Genomic DNA, 22,789 nt, shown 5'->3' with positions numbered 1-22,789 from the left:
TTTAAAAGATCCTATAATTAAACAAAATCTTAACAACCTCAAAATTCTAAACTTATATTAATTTTTAATCAATACAATTTTCATTTAACATAATACAAAACACATTATTTCCAAAAGACATTTCTACATTACTCTTATTATCTAAAAAACAAACAAAACAACAACAACCAAGTGATTTCTCCTTTAACAATTATGATTATTGATGCAATGTTGTATCAAGGGTAAGTGATTTCTCCTTTAACAATTATGATCAAAATTCCTTTAATACTGATGCAAGGGTGCTTAACTTATCCAATTTAATTTACAATAAAGATGAAGCTTTAAAATAAGTCCAAATTCTGGAAATAGAATTTCATAACAAAAGTTGTAAACAGTAAAAAATAACTAAACTCTGAACGACGTTTCTATCGAATTTGAAAGATCTCTACCGATAATTTGAGTGCCTTTATCCCACCCGGTAACTATACCAATTTCATCACATTTTGTTTAAATTTGGCACTTTCAGCCACCGTACAGAGCAGAGGTACGGGGGTGCTTAGACCTTGCCGCAGCTGAGGGCCTTTGGAACTATACAGAATTTATTATGTATAGGTCGCACATTGCAGGAAAAATCAGTTTCAGTCATAGCAGCGGAAGAATTACATGAAGCGAGGTATTATAAATCCGCGAACTCTTACCTCTATAATCCCTCTGTTAATTTTCTTCCACTGTCGCTGCTATATTTTTGACCTATATAGTGTGATGTAAGTGTTTTTCCATTTTAAAACTTCTGATCCTTGCTATTCTTCGAAACAGTAACTAGAAATAGTGTGATTTAAGTTAGAAACAGCAACCAGACTCGAGACCACGATCAAAATTGGCAGCTCGTTGTTCAATTTCCTTGCAAGAAGAAAACCTAATTGAAATCGTCTACATATTGTTACCGGGTCAACAATGTGACATATTTGATTCAGAGGGATAAGTAGAAGAGCCAATGTCAATTTACAAAGCTTATGGACTATACAAAATCGGTGCAAATTTAACCTCAAAATGAAGTTCTGTTTTTATGGCGGTAAGCATAACTTAAAAGATGAGCACAAATCAGAGAATTAAGTAAAATGAGTGACTTCTTTGGGTATTGAAATGATATATTTATATTGGGATCCTAATACATTTCACAGTAAACTAGGTAGCATGGTGACACACATCTATCTAGACGGTATCAACACTCTCCACCATTGGAGGATTGTTACGATGTCTACATATAAACTGCTTCAGTGTTAGCTAGTAGTACCAATGTGAAGAGAAAATTTATGTTGGTTATTTGTACTTTTCTGTTAGTTAACAGGGTTTCATGTAAAATCTAGTTATCCAGATGCAAAAGACAAAGAATCTCAAGTGGGATGATTAACTATAAAATGGCTTTTAGCCACTGGAGTAAGGGTCTTTTGGTGAATGCGTTACTATGGATAGGCTGTCACGAGCAATGTCTATACCGCCCTTGGTTTTGGGCCCGAGAAGGCTGTCCGTATCATCCTAGGAAAGTTCCGGTCTCTATGTTTTTAGTTTGTTCAAGCGTTGTTACTAGTGCTGGACCTTTTTGCGGCTGTTGGTACTCAAGAATCTGCTATCAGATTCACCGTTGAATATTGGTGAGATTACTGTTGTTATTACTGAACTCACTGAATTACTGTTGTCAGTGCAGAATTTATTGATGTTACTACTGAATTTATTGCTACTGCTGGTTTTTCTTCTTGTCGTTTATTGCTGTTAGTGCCCAATTAGTTTAAAATTTCATATTTGCTTCCAACTTTCAGAATTCTGATGCGAGTCTCTTTCAGTTTGAAGATCAGATTTCAAGTTAGGCTTGTCACTTTCTTGAACTTGTAGGTGGACAGCAACAAAGGCTTCATTCTCAGCTGCTCACGGGCAAGATAACTAGAAGTCAGAAATTGTATTATCGGTTGAATAAGCCGTAAGGACTCCCTTGGATGGGATAAGGGGCACCATGGAACAAATGAATAGAGCTCTATGTACGTTGATTGTGGCAATAGATAGAAGCAGGTGGGGTGATGAGAATACGTGAAGAAGAAGGTTGGTGAATACCCGAAGGTTAGAGCAGGGATGTGAATTGACATGATAATAATTGAAACACTTTTGCAGGGAACGTTAATGGGAGGAGTGTCTATCACAATAGTTATGGCAATCAATATAATCTAGAAGGAAATTGCATCGAGCAACAATTGCTAGAGAGAATTTCATTCCCAAATTTGATGGGGCAGTGAAGAGGCTGAACCGAGGGCTTGGATAGGCAAGATATCATGTTTCCTTTGATTAAATTCCATGAAATATTATTAGCACATCCAATTTGGCACCCTATACCTAAAAGGACCTGCATTTGGTTGGTGGCAAAAAAACTCAAATGGGATGAAGGCAAACATTTGGAAATAATTATTTGGATGACTTTTTAACTACATTTTTGTTAGTCAAGGTTGTCATTGATGTCAATATGGCATTGTTTGTGATGGCAAATTCTTGTGATCCGTGATGTTGCCCTAAGATGCCCATTGATCATAATGCCCTAGTGATGAAAGTTCTTATGAAGATACCATAACCTCATGTATATTATGATATCCTTGCTCTTGATAAAGAATCCCTAAAAGCCATGATGATGTCCTTACTCTAAATAAAGGAGTCTAAGATGCCCATGATGAAGGAAATACATAAAAGATTGATGTATAATCTTTAAGTGCCAATTATGTGCCTAATATACAAGCCCTTGCCCTAACATTATGATGTCCTTACCCTTGATGGATGCTGCACTATTGGAGGATTATAATTGATGACATACTTGATGACATATATTATCGTGTGACTTTAAACAATAACCCATTGTCGGAGTAATAAACTTTGGAAACCTTTTAACCAAAGTTCACAAATGAAAATATAACACAACACATATAATAAAACCCTATCGGAGAAATATCATATTGGCATTTTTATTGTGTGTCACCACTCAAAACCTCCGATCTTCGATATGCGATATCATATAACCTCCAATTTGCTCTGATTTCCAATATGCGGACCCGACTTGATTTAAGTTAACGATTTAATTATCAAATCGCATCCGCCACTTTATCGAAACTTTTGAAATGGCACCTCCGATAAGACCTAATCTCCGATTGCCGATATGGTTGCAGATCCGATTGGCTTTATCATAACATTTTTAATATAATATCACGTTCGCTGCATCAAAACTTTCCTATATCGCAAGTTTTGCAAGCTGTGTCATGTTAAAGCTTCCGATACCCAAACCTCTGATACCCATCCACGCCTGCCACTGATGACACTTGATTTGTTGACGTCGAGCAGACCTATACCCTATATCTCATGTCGGCCTCCCTTCAAGGGTCATGTCCCTTCATTTTCATAGCAAAATGCATATAAATATAACCGTAAACCTTCATTTCAAATCATCATTTCGGTCAAGCAATTTCAGAGATATCTACAAGAGGTTGAGGAGCAGGAAATATTATTTTGGGCAAATTCTTTTGAGGACAATATTGTGTTAAGGGGTCAGATTTCTTGCACAGAACCACAGGCATACTCGGCAAGCTTAAGCTATAGGCAGCAGAACTCGGACAAGACTTGGACAGGCATTATAGAATAGGGTTATACCCTCGGACCCCACCACAACTCGGACAATGCTCAAATGCTCGGACCTGTAGTGATATCTCAACAAGCTCGAACTTGTAGCAACACCTAGAAGACTCAGACCAGTTCCCTGTGGAAGAACCTTTATACCTTAGATTACGAATTTGGTGGCTTAGTCTTGTTGGAGAACTTGGTGCTGGACAATGACTAGAATTTGGAGCAGTCATCCATTTGTAGAAGCTTGGTGTTTGAAGACCTTGAAGATAAATTAATCTCAGAACAGTTTTTCCAGCTCGGATTAAGGGAAGACAATCAACGATAGGAGCTCGGACTATAGAAAAGACCTGGTCTAAGGTTGACACAGTGAGAACAAGGATCTGGTGAACTATTGGACAAGTGAAGTGATCCTTGCAAACCTTTTTATCTTTGAACTATCTTAGAGCAGCCTTTAAGCAACAGTATTGAAGACCTTGAGGTATAATTTTAGAATAGTATATTGGGCATATTTTGGAGCAGTCCTTAAGAAGACTCTTGGCGAAAACATCTTAAAGAAAATTTGAAGAAGTCTTGGGGATCTTCTTGATTAATATATCTTAAGCCATCTTGAAGCTTCTAAAAGACCTGGTGCAGAATTTGGCAATTCGTTGAAGACACCTTGAGGCATCATTGAAGATAGTTTGGAGTTTGCTTGACACATCACCAAGCATTATTGAAGACTCTTTGAAGTTTGGAGGGAAGATTTATTGAGGACAGTGGTTGGCAGGCAAGACAACTGGAGCATTGAAGAACTTTGTGAAGCAACATATTGAAGATTCTTGGAGGCATCCTTGGAGATCATGATGCATCGTTGATGTCATCATGAGGTGACCTTAGAGATCTTTGTTTGGGTACGATGAAGAGTAGTGGTGACACCTTCTAAGAAGATAAGGTTGTCATTGATGAAGTAATTTGAAGGAAGCATTGCTGAAGATAGTCGGGGCCTGTTGAAGAAGATATTGGGAGCCGTGAACAATAAATAAACACATCTTGACGAAGTGAAGTTGAGGGTTGGAGCCTCATTAAGACAAGGTTGGTGCCTTGGAAGATAGGGTTGGAGCCCTAGAGGATAGGAGTCCTCAAGAGGACCAGGTTGGAGCCTGTACCAAAGATAGGGTTGGAGCCCTAGAGGTCGGTGCCTCAAAGTGACAAGGTTGGAACCTTGGGAAGTCCAAGTCAGTGCTTGGCAAACTATAGGTTGGAGCCAGGGAGATTGAAGATTGGTGTCTTCATCCAAGGTTGGGGCTCTACACATTATTGTATTGAATTTATTGTAAAGAAGAGATTAATAAAAGTATTTATAGTTATTGTTCATTTTGTGTTCTAATTATAAGTGATCTAACTGGTAAAAATAACAATTGAAAATAAATACTGATTCACCCCTCCTCTCGGTGTTCCCAACAATTTTATTACAACTTTGAGGCCAAATCCAAGAATATCACTTTTTAGCCCTTAAAATTTTTGAAGCAAGGCACTGTGACCTACTATAAAGTATTCTCCCAAGCCAACTTGCTTATAGGAAATGTTTTTTCTTGACATGTAGTTGCCATATATATTGATGGGTTGAAAAAGAGTCCATCTATGGATATGCCATACTCTAAAACCTACTATGCTTGAGGAGGCTGTCCACCAAGTGTATATATATATATATATATATAGGCTAGGCAAGTGGGACCACCTATGAGGGATTTGAATTGGTGACCTATTGCAAGGATTGTCTTAGCAGTGTACCCATTCACTATCAATCCAAAGCCCTGTGGGTAACAGGTAGAGGCTTGTTAAGAGGTTGCTAGAAGCCACTTTTTAGCAAGAACTTTTTCAAAAACCCCCAAACAAGGGACAAGTGAAGGGAATTTAAAGACCTAGCTTCCCTATTATCACCACTGTTGGACAATCCAAGGGTAAAATGGCTGGCCTGCTATCATTAATGATCTACACACAAAGGGGCTATTTGTTAACTGCAAAGAAAAATAGACCGAAGGACACCTGTGCATCATGCAAGACTCTTTGGAAGATCCACTTGATTGAGATTTTGGAAGAAGAATAGTTGAAGGTGTATAAACATGGAGCTAGAGTGAATAATAGAGGATGAGGAAGAAATTATTGATATAGATGCAAAGACTAACAATATATTCAAACATTTTCCCTTGTTTCCATGTTCGGAATAACCTAATATTAGATTGAGGATAAGGAGCTAGGTCCATATTGGTCGTTGTTCCTCCCTATGGGCATCCAAAGTTATTTTAGGACAAGATAGAAAGAATAATGCAGGGATTATTGGATATATGGGTGACACAAGGTTTAGCTTTCATCTTTGACAATGTTTAATAAGGAAGAAGGATGTCTCCTTTTGTATGTGTATCGACGATGGGGATTTTTTTTTTGGTCGGGGGGTGGGGGGATTGAAACAATTATAGATTGTGTTGAAAAAGAGTTGCAGCTACACTGGACAAGTTGGTAGTATAAAGCTTAATAAGTTGGACTAAAACTTGTAGTTCATTCCTCCTCCCAATGAACTATAGGGATATTAGGTAAACTTTCCTACAAAGACTTTTTCTATCATAGTCTGAAGAACAAGGATACATTCTTACAAATTGATTACATAATAGTATGCATAAGAAATACATGGTTATTTTTTGCGAACGACTATTCCTCCCTTTAACAAGGAAGATTCCAAAGTTAACTGGTGGCCTAAGAGGATATTCGATTTCGCCTCATATTTGCTATGATCCCTTCTAGATTTCCTTTGTAAGATACCCTCATTGATTCTATTTGCTAGTTAGTGCTACATTTGAATACTCTTGGATAATACATGGTTGACATATGATATGGTGATAAGCATATTTGGTTTCTCTCGATTATAAATTTGTCACATCACACTTCAGTCATTTTCAACTATCTAATACACATGCATATGATTGACTCATAAGTTATAACTCTCGGGACTTGTGTCATTTGAAGCGACCAATTAAGTAATTTGAACACTTCAAACTTTTTTTTAACATCAAAGAGAAATTGGTTATTGGCTACTTGATTTTATAATCAATTTTAAGTAACTGACACTCACATTTCTACAACAAATTTAGCTCAATTAACATTTAGGGATTTCCCCCTAGATTAGGATAACTTTTTCCACAGTCCGAAGTGTGGGGCAAGGCCACTGAGGTGATAGTGGGTGGCTTGCCTGAGAGTTTGCCTCTAGTCTTTCTTGTTGAGATTAGGGGTTTTCCTCCTAGGTAAGGGTTTGGGTTGTAATAGGATGTAATATGTAATGTTGCTGAATCAATATCTCCATGGAACCTCATAATGTGCTCATCCCAATTTGGATCAGGAAGATCATTTGGTAACCTAGGATACCCAAGTAATCCAATGGACTAAAAGCATCAACATTCAAATTTTCTTGGAGTGATGCCATGTTTCTTCTTGAAATCTTCAAAATGAAAAGTTGATATGAAATTTTCAAAAAAGAAAACATCTTGCCTCATTTCTAGATCAATGGAGCCATCAGGTGACTTCAAACGACTTCAAATCTAGTGGATGTCCTCTACAACAACAAGTTCAAATTTTCTATAATAGGGCTTTGCCTTCGTGGAGTTGCCAAGTGAGAGTAAGATCTTCAAAGAATTTCCTCATCAAATCACCAAAGGCAAACTTTTGAATATTGGGAACTGGACTTTATCTTGAGCAATGATGCTAATTTGTTACTTCTTATGCTTGCACCCAAAAATCTTTAAGCCTTTGAACAAAGTGCAACCCTAGAGGCATTTAGGAAGGTTGTTCACTATCACCACAACAACTCTTCTTTTTACTTTAGGCTATCTCTCCTTTAGCACAAGGGGGAAAATCCTACAAAAGATGTTTATAATTTTCTTTAGATTTTAAGGAATGGTGGATTGCCAAGACTGGTATCTACCCAATTCTTGCAATGGAGTCAAGATCGATAATCGAGAGGGTCGGAATAGTATGGAAGGAGGCACAATTAGGCTATTATAAGCATGTGTTAATTGATGACATGGATCTACTTCAATATGCAAAAAATTAAAGGAGGGCCCTTTTGAAGATGCTCAGATTGTTGCTTAAAGCAAAGAACATGTGCTGAACAACGAACCTATGTGTCTCCTTGAAAGATGTTGCATTGTGTTTAGAAGTAGGATATTGAAGCTACAAGCTCTTAAAATCCCTAGAAGACACATTATGTTGATGTTGAAGGAAATGTAACTAGGTTCGGTCTTCATAAATGTACTTTTGACATTTGTATTTATTCAAGAAAAGAAATATTATTTTTATAATATATGTCAATGAGTTTCTTGCTCATGGAAGTAGGTCTAGCACATGTCAAAGTGCTATAGGTGAGTCAAAAAGTCAAAAGAATTATGTTGAGGACCTTAAGGGTATGTTACATTATGTATATTTATGTATAAAAGTCAAAGAAGACACCTCCAAGCAAATTCAAGTATCCTCCAAGCAAAGAAATCATCAAAAGAAGTAATGGCACCATTAAAAGCACCTATTGAAACAAAGAAAATCAAGTCGGCCTTCAAGTTAGCCTAAAGGAGGGACAAACCTCTATATATAGAGGCTGTCCACTCCCTCAAAAGACAACACATTCCTCTCTGAAATCTGCGAAGGTACAAGGCAAGAAAAGGGTAACAAGAGGACAAGAAAAGGGTCTCCAAGGCAGCGAAGAAAGGAAGAAGAAAACCGAAGTGTTAAAGGGCTAGTTACAGCCACACGTGCGAGGAAAGGAGAGTTGTCTCTACGGTTATGACAGCTGTAACTTACAGTTTACCATATCTCATTGTTTAGGGTTCAAACTAGGCCTACAAGGCCTCTCTCTCAAGCGTGGAAGAAGGGTATGCAAGCGAAGGGAGTAAGAGAAGTCTAACAGAGTTCTTGTGAGGGTATTCCCTCACACGTGCGAAGAACTAGGGCTGCATGTTACTGCTCTAAGTCTGCAATCTTTGTGAAAGAGAAGAAGGCTCGGTTGGGAGGCAACAAGGTCATCTTCTCAAGTTAGGAAGGCTCCATCTCAAGCGAAGGAAGAAAAGGTCAATGTTCATCCTAGAGCATACAATCTAAGGTCTCTACAGTTGCCAGAAGAAGTGCCGAAGGGAGGAAGACAAAGTGCTGGAAGGAGAAGGACGAAGTGTTGCAAGAGGAAGTAATCTTGAAAGGACTTGACTTGTGCTTGGAGGATCTTCTTATCAAGGGTCTAGGGTTTGGCATTGATCAATAGAAGCTTCAATAAGAGAAATTCATGAAAGGGTTTTCCTCTCAAGAGAAGAGAGGTTTTGGCCCTGGCAGAGAGCCAATATCTTGTGTTCTTGTTCTTATGTTTTGGTAGCAGTTTGATGAAGTACACACACATGCATTAATAATAATAAGAAGAATATTAAGCTAACAAGAAAAAGTAAAAAGATTCCACAAATTGTTATCAAGTAACGAAGAATCACACTACACTTATTTGCCGTAGATTCTTCAACATGGTATCAGAGCTAAGGTGACACATTGAGGAAAGGGCAACTCAAGAACACTCATCAAGGAAAGTCATCTACAAGGTTGAAGCATCAAGCCAAATCTACTCAAGGAAAAGAAGGCTTATCACCTATCATTCATCAAGGAAGACTACGTAGCAAGAAGAAGAGCCTTACATAAAGGCAAATACAAAGAAGAGCAGATTGAAGCAGAACCTACATCAAGCTACAAGTCATCAAGCAAATCTCATCATCAAGCAAGTCCACTTGGAGAAGGCAACTTGAAGAACGTCAAGATCCTAGGAAGGCAAGCCATCAAGTCTTTATGCAGAAAGCAAATCCACTACATCTCAAAATCTATCAATTAAGTATATGTCCCCTTTTGAATATACATCAATGTCTTTTTGCAAGGAAAGCAGCAAATTGGTAGGTACCAATAACTTTCTTGCATGGAAGAAGAGGATTGATTTACTTCTCAAGGAGAATGATCTCCTAGAACATGTCAAAGGGAATATCTCTATCCCTGCTAAGGAACAAGCTCAAGCCTTAGCTAAGGACAATAAGGATGAGACAAGAGCTCAAAGGATTCTAATAGAATCAATCAAAGACTCTCTCATTCCTTATGTCTCCAAATTTGAAACATAAAAAGAAATTTATGATAGGCTAGTAGAGCTATTCTCGGTATCCACAACCGGAGAAGTAATATTTCTAAGGAATGAATTGTACAAAATGAAGATAACAAAGGAAGGAATATCTCCCTACTTCATGAAAATCTCTGAAATGAGAGATCAACTTCAAGAGCTTGGGGAAGTCATGTTTGATAGAGAGATGACAACTATAGTACTCAATGCTCTACTTGAGGATTGGGACAACTTCACATCAAGCATATATGCTAAGAAGGAAACAACCACTCTCAGTGAAATGTGGTCTCTATGCAGGATAGAGGAAACCAAACTTAAAGCAAAGGAAGATGTGGGATCAAAGGAGCAATCATTTGCTACCATGGCCAAAAGAAAGGGTAAATTTGGCAAATTTGGTCCATGAAGAACAAACAACAAAGACATGTCCAAAATCCAATGTGGACACTACAAAAGGAATTGTCCTAAGCCTAAGAAGGACAACAACAACAAAAGGAAAAGGGAAGAAGCTCATGTGACTCAGGAAATGAAAGAAGAAAAGAAGCAAAAGAAAAAAGATCCGCTAGATCTCTACTATGACTAAGACAAACTATTTACTTCAAGTCTTCTTTCAAGGTTTTGTGTAGGATAGGAGCATGTAGGAATAAAATAAAATTGCATGACTAGAAACATCTTCTAGAATCTAGGAGCATGAAGTACATAGAGCTCTAGATACTCATGAGGATGTAGCATTTATAATGAGAATAAAAATGCATGGGTAGAAATATCTTCTAAAATATAGGAGCATGGTAGATATAGCTCAAGATATTCATATAGAAGGAGCATACCTAGTATAGGACCTCATCCATGATAAAAGAAGATTGATCATGATTAAGAATCTTAGAAGACCTCCATCATCAAAAGAAAAGAAACATTTGCAAGGAAAGGGTCTTTACGATCCTATAATGGAATCTTCAAAAGAAGGTTCATGAACCAACGCAGATGTCTCATCGGGAATCCCATTCACGGGATTCAAGAAAAGGATGATATGCAGGCAAGCTAAGATGAAGCAAGAAGGGCCACACCAAGGACAACCAAATGAAGCTAAGATGATCAAAGGAGAATCAAGATGAGGTATGTATGCATCAAAGTTTAGTCATGTTATCTTTTGTGTATTATTGAGTCATGGGAATAGTTCTATAAACATGATCAAGTATGAAAGAATCTCTTTCACTAAGGACATGCTCGAAGGCATGTACTACATTGCAATGAAGGTCAACAAAAGAATATGCTCACATAAGGAGTATAAGATTGTTGACTAAGAAGCAAGAAGAAATGCTGACTAGTCCAGGAAGCAAGCAATGAAGAAATGCTCTCACAAGAAGCATAAGATGGTTGACCCATCTATCTAAGAAGAAGCAAATGAAGAAAGAGATCAAGCATGTGAAGAACACCATGATCACCGAGAATCACTATCTGACAAGATACTTTGAAGATATCTCCCAAAAGAAGGTAGGACAACTCTGACAAAGAAAGGAAGGACCCTTGACACCTATGAAGGCCTTGGAGATATAAAAGATGTAGATAACTGATTCTACTCTACAAAGATGTCGTGATGAAGAAGCCATCCAACAAAAGAAAAAGCAATGTTGAAAGAAATATCAGGATGAAGTCATGATGGGTTACTAGGTTGAAGCATGTAAACAAGCAAGTACAACGAAGCATCCATGAGAAGAGTATTCTGAAGCATGGACAAATGACAAAGGAGTAGCTAGATGACAAGAAAACTTGATGTATGGAAAGAAAGACACTTTCCACGAAGGAAGCAATGACATGACAAACTAGGAAGGAAAGTGATCGATGGATGGTGCTCTACCTAGAAGAAGTTTGAACAAAGACTTCATGACATCAAAGAAAGGAAGGATATCAAGCAGCTGAAGGACCCACGAAGAAGAAGTTGCTGATGAATGAAAGAGTCCCTAGTTAAGAGGGAGCTCTAACAAGTCCCTGATCAAAAGGGAGTTTTGGATCACCCTTGATTACAAAGGAGTGACATTTGTGTTTTTCCATCTCATGGGTCATGCACTAGACCAGGACTAACAACCACAAGTCTAGATGAAGGCCATGAGTGGAAATGTAGACACAAGATAGACACAACATTTTTGTCTTCGCTTGGGAAGAAAGAATGGGAGGATTAGGTAATCATCTGACATCCGATACTCTTTGAGGATGTGTAGGGCATCCAAGACAAGAGTAGGCAAGAGGACTGATATTCTTTGAGGCTGGGAACCCAAGATGAGAATAGTCCTAGAAGGTCATACTCAGAGAACACCCGGGTGGGTATTTACCTTGAGAGACAATGATGAAGGTGTCTATAAATCATTGGTCTCACCAGCATTGTAGCTCATGATCTCATGAAGAGATGGAGTTGTTAGTCAAGGCCTTGCACTATGACAATGCTGGCTAATATGATGCTATAACAGATGGATTGCAAATCCGGTTTCTCTTATGTGAATTCTTCAGAGATTGATAATAGCTAAACACCTTGTAATGTTGTATGAATACCTCCCTAGTTAAGAGGAAGTGTTGAAGGAAATGTAACTAGGTTTGGTCTTCATAAATGTACTTTTGACATTTGTATTTATTCAAGAAAAGAAATATTATTTTTATAATATATGTCAATGAGTTTCTTGCTTATTGGAGTAGGTCTAGCACATGTCAAAGTGCTATAGGTGAGTCAAAGAGTCAAAAGAATTATGTTGAAGACCTTAAGGCACCATTAAAAGACATCATCAAAAGAGGCAATGGCACCATTAAAAGCACCTATTGCAGCAAAGAAAATCAAGTCGGCCTAAAGGAGGGACAAACCTCTATATATAGAGTCCACTCCCTCAAAAGACAACGCATTCCTCTCTGAAACCTGCGAAGGTACAAGGCAAGAAAAGGGTAACAAGAGGACAAGAAAATGATGCAGCCCAGGCCTCTCCCAGGCCACAACTACCAGGATCTTCCTATCATAAGCATATGAAAGCTTGTTTCCAGCATTATAATCTCATGATTTATAACAGCGCTCTTAAAAGACACATATAGAAATTGTAATCTCATGAATTATAATAGCGCTCTTATAAGACACATATTGAAATTAGACTTGAACATACGGTGCTATAAAACCACACATGGTTCTCTCCTGAACTCTTAAAAGAAAACATTGTCATGCGCATTACCATAGATAGCTTTGATAACGGATTACCATAGATAGGCTTTAATATATATCTCCACACTATACGCTATACCATACAGCGTTCCTTCGCAATCTACATGTACTTGCTACATAGAATGATTCCCCGGCGCAACCGTGAATATATATATATGAGACAGTCATAAAACCCGTGACCGAGGCTATATATGTATATGTGACAGTCGAACAGTTTCACAAAACTCTGTTATGCCATTAATTTTCCACCGCAAGCTACCACTAACCACAGGGGATTTTAACATATGATACGCACCCTTTAATTCATTGCCAGATCCGCTAGTAAGTTCTCGACCTCCAAAACGACGGCTCATGTATCTATGTAGCACTGACTCGCACCGGTTCATAATACATGTCTCGGCAGATACATGGCCATGCACCCTCCAATCGCGCAGATAATTAAGAGCATGCCTCTGCTCGCGCAGATATCACTCCGGGGAGGCCGATACAATTAAGAGATGCTTTCATTTGCTCTGGCAGTTCCAATGTGCAGCGATGGCAGAGGTATATGCCTTCACCGTGCCGCTGTCACGATATGTGCCGCTGGACAGAAAACTTTGAAACCCGCATGTAAGCCAAGGAATAGTTCAACAATCCTTCAACGATTAAGATACAGGATTATAGCGCATAGGAAATTAAAACCCATTAGTCACAGTCCATAATTTCTGAATCATAACAATAACGCCGAGTGCCTCAAGTCAAATAATACGTGGAGAATTTAAAATCTAACGTTGTCCGCCTCAGAGTTAAACATATATCAAAGGAAATTCAATGATGCCATATCTCAGAATTCACTAACCACAATCATGTCCATGCAAATCATACTTATATTCACATAAAACAAATATTCACAAGAGGTTTACATTCATGGCCAGATATACAGATCTATGGCCCTTTTACAACTGCCCGAAGGCTCCCAAGGAGAACTTCTCACACTCACTCCTCACACTTCTCTGCCCAATGCCTTGGAGGCTTCTTAATTTATTAACTTAGCATGCTCTAAAAATCCTAACTAAAGCTCATGCAATGCATACATATGGTAAAAGCGTCTTTTTAGCTTTATTCTGTCTTTTTCCTATTCTAAAATAGAAAAGCTATCCTTATCACTTAAAGTCCATATCCACTCCTTTATGCCTAAAAGCTCTCCTAGTTTTATTTGAGAATATCTAATTAACTAATGCATGACCCCTATGTCTATTATTTACAATAATTTCCTTTTAGGCTGGATGCTCCCGCATCAGAAAAGGGTCTCCAAGGCAGCGAAGAAAGGAAGAAGAAAACTGAAGTGTTAAAAGGTTAGCTACAGCCACACGTGCGAGGAAAGGAGAGCTGTCTTTGTGGTTATGACAATTGTAACTTATGGTTTACCATATCTCATTATTTAGGGTTCAAACTAGGCCTACAAGGCTTCTCTCTCAAGCGTGGAAGAAGGGTATGCAAGCGAAGGGAGTAAGAGAAGTCTAATAGAGTTCTTGTGAGGGTATTCCCTCACACGTGCGAAGAACTAGGGCTGAATTACTGCTGCTCTAAGTTTGCAATCTTTGTGAAAGAGAAGAAGGTTCGGTTGGGAGGCAACAAGTTCATCTTCTCAAGTTAGGAAGGCTCCATCTCAAGCGAAGGAAGAAAAGGTCAATGTTCATCCTAGAGCATACATTCTAAGGTCTCTACAGTTGTCGAAAGAAGTGTTGAAGGGAGGAAGACAAAGTGCTGGAAGGAGAAGGACGAAGTGTTGCAAGAGCAAGTAATCTTGAAAGGACTTGACTTGTGCTTGGAGGATCTTCTTATCAAGGGTCTAGGGTTTGGCATTGATCAGTAGAAGATTCAATAAGAGAAATTCAAGAAAGGGTTTTCCTCTTAAGAGAAGAGAGGTTTTGGCCTTGGCAGAGAGCCAATATCTTGTGTTCTTGTTCTTATGTTTTGGTAGCAATTTGATGAAGTACACACACATGCATTAATAATAATAAGAAGAAGATTAAGCTAACAACAAAAAGTAAAAAGACTCCACAAATTGTTATCAAGTAACGACGAATCACACTACACTTATTTGCCCTAGATTCTTCAACAGTTGATGTTAAGGTATGACCTATGTTGTAAATATTTTATTTGGACGCTCATTATTGGAATCTATACCTTGCACATCAAGACAAGAAGGAAAATGGATCATTGTCATGCTTTTGAAGAAAGCACACTTTGATGAAGGAAGTTCGTTTGGTTATTACCTTCACTTATAACAAGCTTACAGTGAAAAAGAGGTTGAGTCCCTCTTCAAGTTTGGAGACCAAAATCATCTTGAGAAAAATGAGTCATGTGCAGAACTTGATGTGTCCTTATTATGATGAAGCATAGGTTACTTGGGTTGAAAGGGTCAAGATCAATGTTTAGCCGAGAATACTTGGCTGCTAGAATATCACTGCTAGTAATGCTGAAGTAGTAACCAAGTATGCTGTGGGTCTGTCATATTTCTCTCTTGATGAAGACATCTCATTGGAAGATCCTTGATCTTGATACATTTGCTTAGTCTGATATTAATATGGAATATCCTTGATTGTTTGCTGAGGCATTGGGACTCTATGGTTTTTGGATATTTGGATATGGAAAGGAGAATTTGCACATTACAAAGTCTGTTGGACTTGCAAGAGGTGTAAAATGAAAATCGTTCATCTTAGGAGACTAAAAGTCTTGGACGTAAAAATACTAGGGTTTGTAGATAAAACCCTAGATTTGTATTAAAATTTCCGCTGAAAGAGGAAACCCTAGCTCATGCAAGGAAGGATTGACATCATATTGATGATGAGGATGAGGTTGATAAGTTTGCAAGATGGATGCAAGAAGGCCAAGATCAAGAGGGAGCTAACATTTCCCTATAATCCTCAAAAGATAAGTACTTTATATCTCTCTTCCTTGATTATTATTGTTAATGTTATTTTTACTATTAGTTAGCCTCTTGTCTTTATTTCTTTTGCTAGGTTATAATTGTTCTTCCATGGCCTCCTAGTGAGGATTGCAGGTACATAGTGAAGGCTACCAAGGCTCTAGTAGCAGATGGAAGAAGTGGAAGAACGAAGCAAAGCTTGTGACAAGAGGACTTTCCCAGAATCAATGATTTGTGTTAAGAGATACTGTACTAGGTGAGATCCGAGCTTAGAGGGAGCATCTAGATCAACAAGTTTGAAGTATACCTTGATGGTGTCGAAGGGAAGTCAGTGGTGATTTCCAAATAGATCTACAAGATCTAGCATGCATCAGATGGCAACATAGAGCAATATTTGAGAGTTTTCCCAGAAAGAGGGAGAGAATCATGAAAAAACATTTGCTCTAGTTGATAGGTACACTTCTATTAGAATTATTGTTGCTTCTGTTATGGAATTACATGAGATGGATGTAGAGGTCATTTTTGAAGAAGAAGTGTACATGGGACCACCTCAAGGCTTTAAGAGTCATGAAAGCATCTCTTGATTGCAAAAAGAAGAATGTACCACGGACTTGGATTGATGGATCAAGGTTGATTCTATATGTTTTGTTTCTGACAAAAGCATAAGTACTCACGTGTCAGAGGGAGTAGTTGTGGTAGAAAGATTTGCTTCCATAACAAAGAGAGTAGTCAGGGAGCCTTGTTTTGGCTTCAGATGGAGTTGACATCTGAGTTTGAGATGATGGATTGTCATTGAGATTGTCAGGCTAGATAGCTGATATGCTAGAAAACAACAGTGGCAGAGGGAGTAGCCATGATTGCCACAACAAGATTTTTTTCAGAAAGAGCACTCAGTTAGAGTAACCGAAAAGTAGCCGATCAACATATGGTCAAGGCAAGACATGTGGCTCAACATATGTTGAAGTACCATCATGATACAGTTGGTTATGGCACTACCAACTATGGTTTGAGATATGACATATTGATCACTAAAGTTGCATTTGAAGATTTTTTGAAGACTCCATGTGGTACATTTCATAGCATTCCAACACTTTTAGATCATTCAAAGTTCTAGATTTCATCAAGGCTTTTTATCCCCTTCTCTCTTCTCTCTCTTCATTTTGTACTCAGATTCTGTAGCTCTGTGGGGATATTGTAAACATGATGCTAGCATGATGAATAAAGCCATGTAAAAGGCCTAGGTAGCTTGGGACTTTACTATCAAGTGAGTCCACTCTAGGGAGTTTTTTTCACTTAACTAATTATTCATGTTTTTCAACACTGAATAACTAGTTGAGTTTTTTCTCCCAGATATACCCCAAAGTTGGAGTGCGGCTTGATGGTAGAGCCTTGGGTGAGTCCTAGTGTCTAGAGTCAATGTCTATTACCATGCCAGATCATTTGTAAAATTTCGCGGAATTTGCTTAGGTTCAGGGGCCGTTTTTTAATTATTAAAAATTTCTTGCAGGACAAGATTTTTAGTAATTTTTTTTATGTAAATTGTAATTAGTGATCTCTAGAGAAGTTGTAGGAAGTATGGTTAATCAAAATTAGACCTCTACACCTCAACTTTCTACTAAGACACACTTTGGGAGTCATAAAATGTGTTTTTACTCCCCAAAACCCACTTTTCCTAAGTCTAAGGGAAAATGTGGCAATAAAATAGCCTAGAAAATAAAAAATGGAGAAAATAATAAATTATTCCTCTTGACAAGTGAGGTGGAAATGACTTGGAAATTAATTTCAAGTCAAAGACAAGTCAAAGGCAAGTGGATGGATGATTTGGCACCCACATGAATTGTGGCACATGGGAAAATCAATTGGTGGGCTAGATTGGGGTATGATTTACCAAAATAGCAGCTCGAATCTTTTGGAGGAGATTAACACATGGTGGAGATATTATCAAAGATTTAATGTGAGGCTTTTATGGGAGTATGTCTCCACTATTATCTACCCATCCATACACTTGTACGCATCAAGCTCTCCCTCACAACTACACGTAGAAATAGAGGCACCTATGCACAACAATCCGAACCTCCACGCATGGTAGTTCATTGGCATCTTGAGGAGGTGTCATACTATGGTTTAGTTAGTTGAGATAGGAGTGGGAGTGTGTCTCCCCTCTTCCCGTTCGAGCTCACACATGGAATTCGACTTGCTTGGTTCTCACACTTGGAGTTAGATTTCTCTTTGAGATTGTCACCATTTTTCACTTGTCATTGGTTCTCACATTGAGATTATCTCCTATTTCCCTATTTAAAGTAGCCTTGGGCTCCTCATTGTATCATTCTTAGACGAGCTATTGGGCTAGCGAAGCTCTGGCAAAATTTGTACTCACTACTTTCATATGCTAATAAAAGTCAAGACTTTGGGGGTTCACTCCTGATGTGATGTTGTTCTTCTACCTTTGAGGTAATATTGTCCATTTGTGCTTTTCATTCTCCACATTACCTGAATTCGAAATTATGAGCTCATTTGCCGTATTTGTGGATTAATTTATGCAAGTTATCTTGCATTGATTATTGGCCTAGAGAGATGCTATAGATTGAAAAGCAATAGAGTGTTCTTGGTTGAACATCTAGCCTCTTCTTTCATTGCTCAATCTAGTCCCTTGTGATGCTAATATTTCCTTTAAGTGTGTAGAAGTTATTTTGTGTTGGAAAGAAGCTTGAGCGTGGGGTAAGTTATTGGTTGAATGAACTCACTCTCAAAGCGAAGGTTGTAAGAACTCACATCAAGCAAGTTTGCTCTCAAAGGCTTATCAAGCGAATTTGAAAGGGAGTTTTTCTACCATAGCTCTCTAATACTATCAATTTAAATTTTACTTGTCAAATCTTATGCACTATCATTGACTTGATCTAACTTTAAGAGCTTGTGAAGGATTTACTCCTTGCTTGTGCAAAGGGAGGAATGCGAGTTCCTTTTTGTTGCATGCAAGTTGTATTTTACTTGTATATTCTTCTCGTGTAACTTGTATTCATTTATTGATCCAATTTTCTTGTGCTCTCATGGCTTGCGCATTTATAGTGGAGCTTTGAAGGTGTGTTAGAGGCATCACTCGAAGGGATTTGTAGGTGGAATACTTAAGGTCTAAAGAAATATCATTGGAGCCTTCTCATCTACCAAACCTCTATCTCATTAATACTCTTGCCTTCTCTCATTTGCGCAAGGATTCCTCTTGAAGATTGAAAAGCGAGCTATTAAATTAGATCTCCTTGGGGAATGCGAGTTACCTCTTTGAGGAACTCTTGAGTTGTAACCTTGTATAAGTTGTAATTTCTCTTTTCTTATGTTTTGTACTTGATCTTGAGGAGTAATTTGTGTTGAAAAATGTAAGTAGTGTTAGTCTTCATAATTGTATTTGAGTCATGATGTAATGCATTTGTCAAAAGAAAGAAAAATAATTTCTATTGTAAAAGAAATTGACTTATTAAAGCATGGGTTTCATGCTAAGTTGCACGAAACGGGGAAACGGGTACGAGTTTCCGAAACGGGAAGCGATACGAAACGCGACCTCCCCAAATTTTGGAAACGGGGAAACGCGAATATATATATATATATATATATATATATATTTAAATATATATATATATATATGTGTGTGTGTGTGTGTGTGTGCAATCATAAAGCATAAATGATACATTATAATTTATTACGCTTAAACATTAAGATTTAATTTACATCACATTTACTCATGAATGATCACATAATGAAAATAAAAATATCGGAATATCCAAAAGCAACCTTTATTAGATATCCAAATCTCAAAATCAGCCTTTATTTATATTAATATATGAGGCTGCAAGTACAATAAAGACTATAAGGCTGCAAGAGAGAGATCCAAATCAGGATTTTCTGCATCCACATCCCATTCTTTAGAAGGACCACTGTTGTATTGGGAGTCTCCTCCTACATAGTCGAACGACCTTAGTGCTCTTGATTAAATACACGTTTCATACCCTAGTACCCTACATGATTTTGATTATTGGGAGTTTCCCCTGCATAGAGGGCTTGGTTCTCTTGATTAAATAGAAGTTCCATACCCTAGTACATGATAAAATCCAATGGAAACATTGCAACCCCCTCAATCCTGAAATCCTGAAAAACAAATAAGTCTGCTGGATTTTGAGTGAGATCTAAAATTCTACTTTCTCCATATGAAATCCAATGAGGGCGAAACCACTCTCAAACATCCTGAGTCATTTCATGGTAATGTTAAAAATTTAAGTAAAAGGATGAAAATGAAAAATAAAGGAGAATATCACTTTTACTTTAAGAATTTAACATTACCATGAACTGCATGTCAACACTAGGGCAAAAATTCACTTTTATAACTTTAGACACACATCTAGAACATCCTGGAAACCCTAAAAAAATTTAGAAACAAATTAAAAAAAAAATTAAAAAACAAATGTTTTTTTTGGGGAAACGTGGCCCGTACGGCCTGGAAACGCGTTTTCGGCCGTACGGCCACGTTTCCGTTTTGGGAAACGTGGCCGTATGGCCGGAAACGCGTTTCCAGGCCGTACGGTACGGGGAAACGCGTTTCGTTTCGTTTCCCCTGGCGAAACGCCCCCTAGGGCCACGTTTCCTGCAACTTAGGTTTCATGCTTGGGTCAATGATTAATAGGTCAAAGCCTCCATTGTAGGCTTCTGGGGTTTGTATCAAGAGTCCTTGTCCTTGTCAATATGTAAAAGACCCTTCTTGGGTTCTATGAGTCAAGAAAGAAATTTATCTTAGTGTCAAATAAGTCATTTAGGCCTCCTCCACCAAGTCGGCCTAATTAGGAGGCAAAACTATATAAAGGCAGCAACTCGACCTCAGTTGGAGTACTTCACAAGCAAGTTCGATCTGCAGTAGCTGGAGAAGAAAAGAGGGTGCAAATTCAAGGAAGGAGGAGAAACCCCCTAGTGAAGAAGAGGAAACCATAACGAAGAAGTTTGGAGACCTTTTTCTCTCTCGTGCGATTCACACGTGCGAAATTCTGGAGCTGCAGGAGGGCCGAAGTTGCAGGACTACAATAGGGCCGAAATTCTAGATTGTTGCTTCGTTGAAGCTGCTAGACAAGAAGAGACTACTGAAGTTTGCATAATCATCTTGGAAGGCTGACTTGGTGGAGGAGGAAGGTCTTTTGGTCCAGTCTAAGGTCTTGGATTGTCTCACATTTGATTTGAATCTGTTAGTGGAAGAGTTTGATTGGGTTTTCCCGTATAGAGGGGTTTTAGCCCCGACTGAGTGCCTATATGTTGTGTCGCTGATCTTCATGTTTTGATTTGATGATTGCTTGATGAAAAGAAGATAAAAGAAGAACATAAAGAGAAGATAATAAGACTACAAGAATATCACAAGTAATTATCAATATAAGAAAATCTTTCTGCCTTTCTGATTTTCTAACAATTTGCTCCTTTGAGCTTCTTGTAAACTCTCCTCAAGCCTTGAAGTTCCTCATCTCTCTATAAGGGGGGTTCTTCTCTAAATTAATAAAAACAAATCTTGTGTCTTGTGGGAGCTTGGGGATTTCCCCTTGGCATCCCAATCTCCTGATTTAGAAGGAAGAAGTATTGGTGGTTGGTCTTTTGCTTTGCATTTTCAATTTATCCTTTCACTCTTGCAAGTAGCCTAGATTCATTTTTATTTCACTCATTTACTTGCTCAAGTTCCTCACTCTATTGGGCTATTTTTAGACTTGCAATTTGTGCTTTATATTGCTCATTTAATCATTGCAAATCTGATTTACTTTCAGCTAATATAATTCATTTAATTGCTGATTATAGTGTTTTTTCATTGCTCATTTCATAGCTATCATTTGAAGTTCATTTTTCATGCAACTATAGGAATTCTTTGAATGTGAATGAACATCTTTGGTTAACTTGAAAGGGCTGTCTTTGGGGGTAAGGTGTCCGGGTCCTGGGTAAGACATCCTGTAAGTCCCGGGTCCTACTGATAGCGTCCTGGAGCGTGGTTGGTCTAGTGGATCGGACTAGACCCCGAAGTGGCTCTGCTAACCCCTCAATATACATATAGACCCTCCGTGCCGTGGATAGGTCTGGCACCATCACAGAGACCCTCAAGAAATCTGCAATGTAGGTCTCTGGGCTCCCTTTCTGTTTGAGCCTTGTTAGCTCAACAAAATGCTGCTCTGGATCCCTCCGATCAAATCGCTCCATCAATCTCCTGGTAAACTCCGCATATGTCGTCACTTTAGAGTGCCCGAGAGTAACCATCCCGTGAAACCGCCAATCCTGGGCTTCACCATCCAAATGCAATGTTGCCACTTTGATGGCCTCTGCCTCCGACATCTGGTTAAGTTGGAAATAAATGTCCAGCTTTTCCACCCAAGACTTTGCCGAACTGTTTGATGAACCATCAAACGTAGGCAAGTGGAATCTACTAGCTGCACGGTGGGTGTCACCATCATGGAAATGTCGGTACCCTCTGTGATGGTCGCGGGGTCTACTATCCCGCTGGAGCTGAACAAAATCTCTGAATGAGAGGGCTTCCCTGAACTCCTACCCATAGGCTTGGTATTCTGCAAAATAATCGCCCATATGTCCGGGCTCTGCCTCCTGCTGGGCTATGGCCCCCGTGTCTGCTCCTAAGAAAGTGGGCATGGTAGAGCGTGTAGGGGCATGTGAGGCCACTTGCTGCGCTGTATCACGCTGCTTCGGCAAATGGTGCGATGCGCCTGATCCCTCACCAACCTGAAAAACCCGTGGGCTCTCACACTGTCTAGCCTCTATTGCTGTGAATCTCTGCCCCATCACCTCAATCTGTCTCGACAGATCTTGCACTGATTTGAGGAGCATATCTGCAAATCTCTTTCCGTCTTCATCTGCCATCTGATCCTTCTGCTCTGCATCCACC

General features: G+C 38.6%; 1 protein-coding gene across 1 annotated transcript in view; it reads left to right on the top strand.

Annotated features, from left to right (window-relative positions):
- Positions 1-395: 395 nt before the first annotated feature.
- LOC149229120 (uncharacterized) overlaps positions 396-22,789 on the top strand; it is a 68,509-nt gene continuing 46,115 nt past the window's right edge. The window contains exon 1 of the mRNA XM_089378476.1: positions 396-652. Within this exon, the coding sequence (XP_089234602.1) occupies positions 643-652 (10 nt within the window). The 5' untranslated portion in view covers positions 396-642. The remainder of the gene's footprint in view (positions 653-22,789) is intronic.

The sequence above is a fragment of the Pinus tabuliformis genome, chromosome J (genome assembly GCF_031772625.1).
Source record: "Pinus tabuliformis cultivar Carrire ecotype Pingquan chromosome J, CPIR1, whole genome shotgun sequence".
NCBI classification, from domain to species: Eukaryota; Viridiplantae; Streptophyta; class Pinopsida; order Pinales; family Pinaceae; genus Pinus; species Pinus tabuliformis.
Note: the sequence above shows the minus strand (reverse complement) of the source record. Positions and strands in the feature narration are given on the sequence as shown.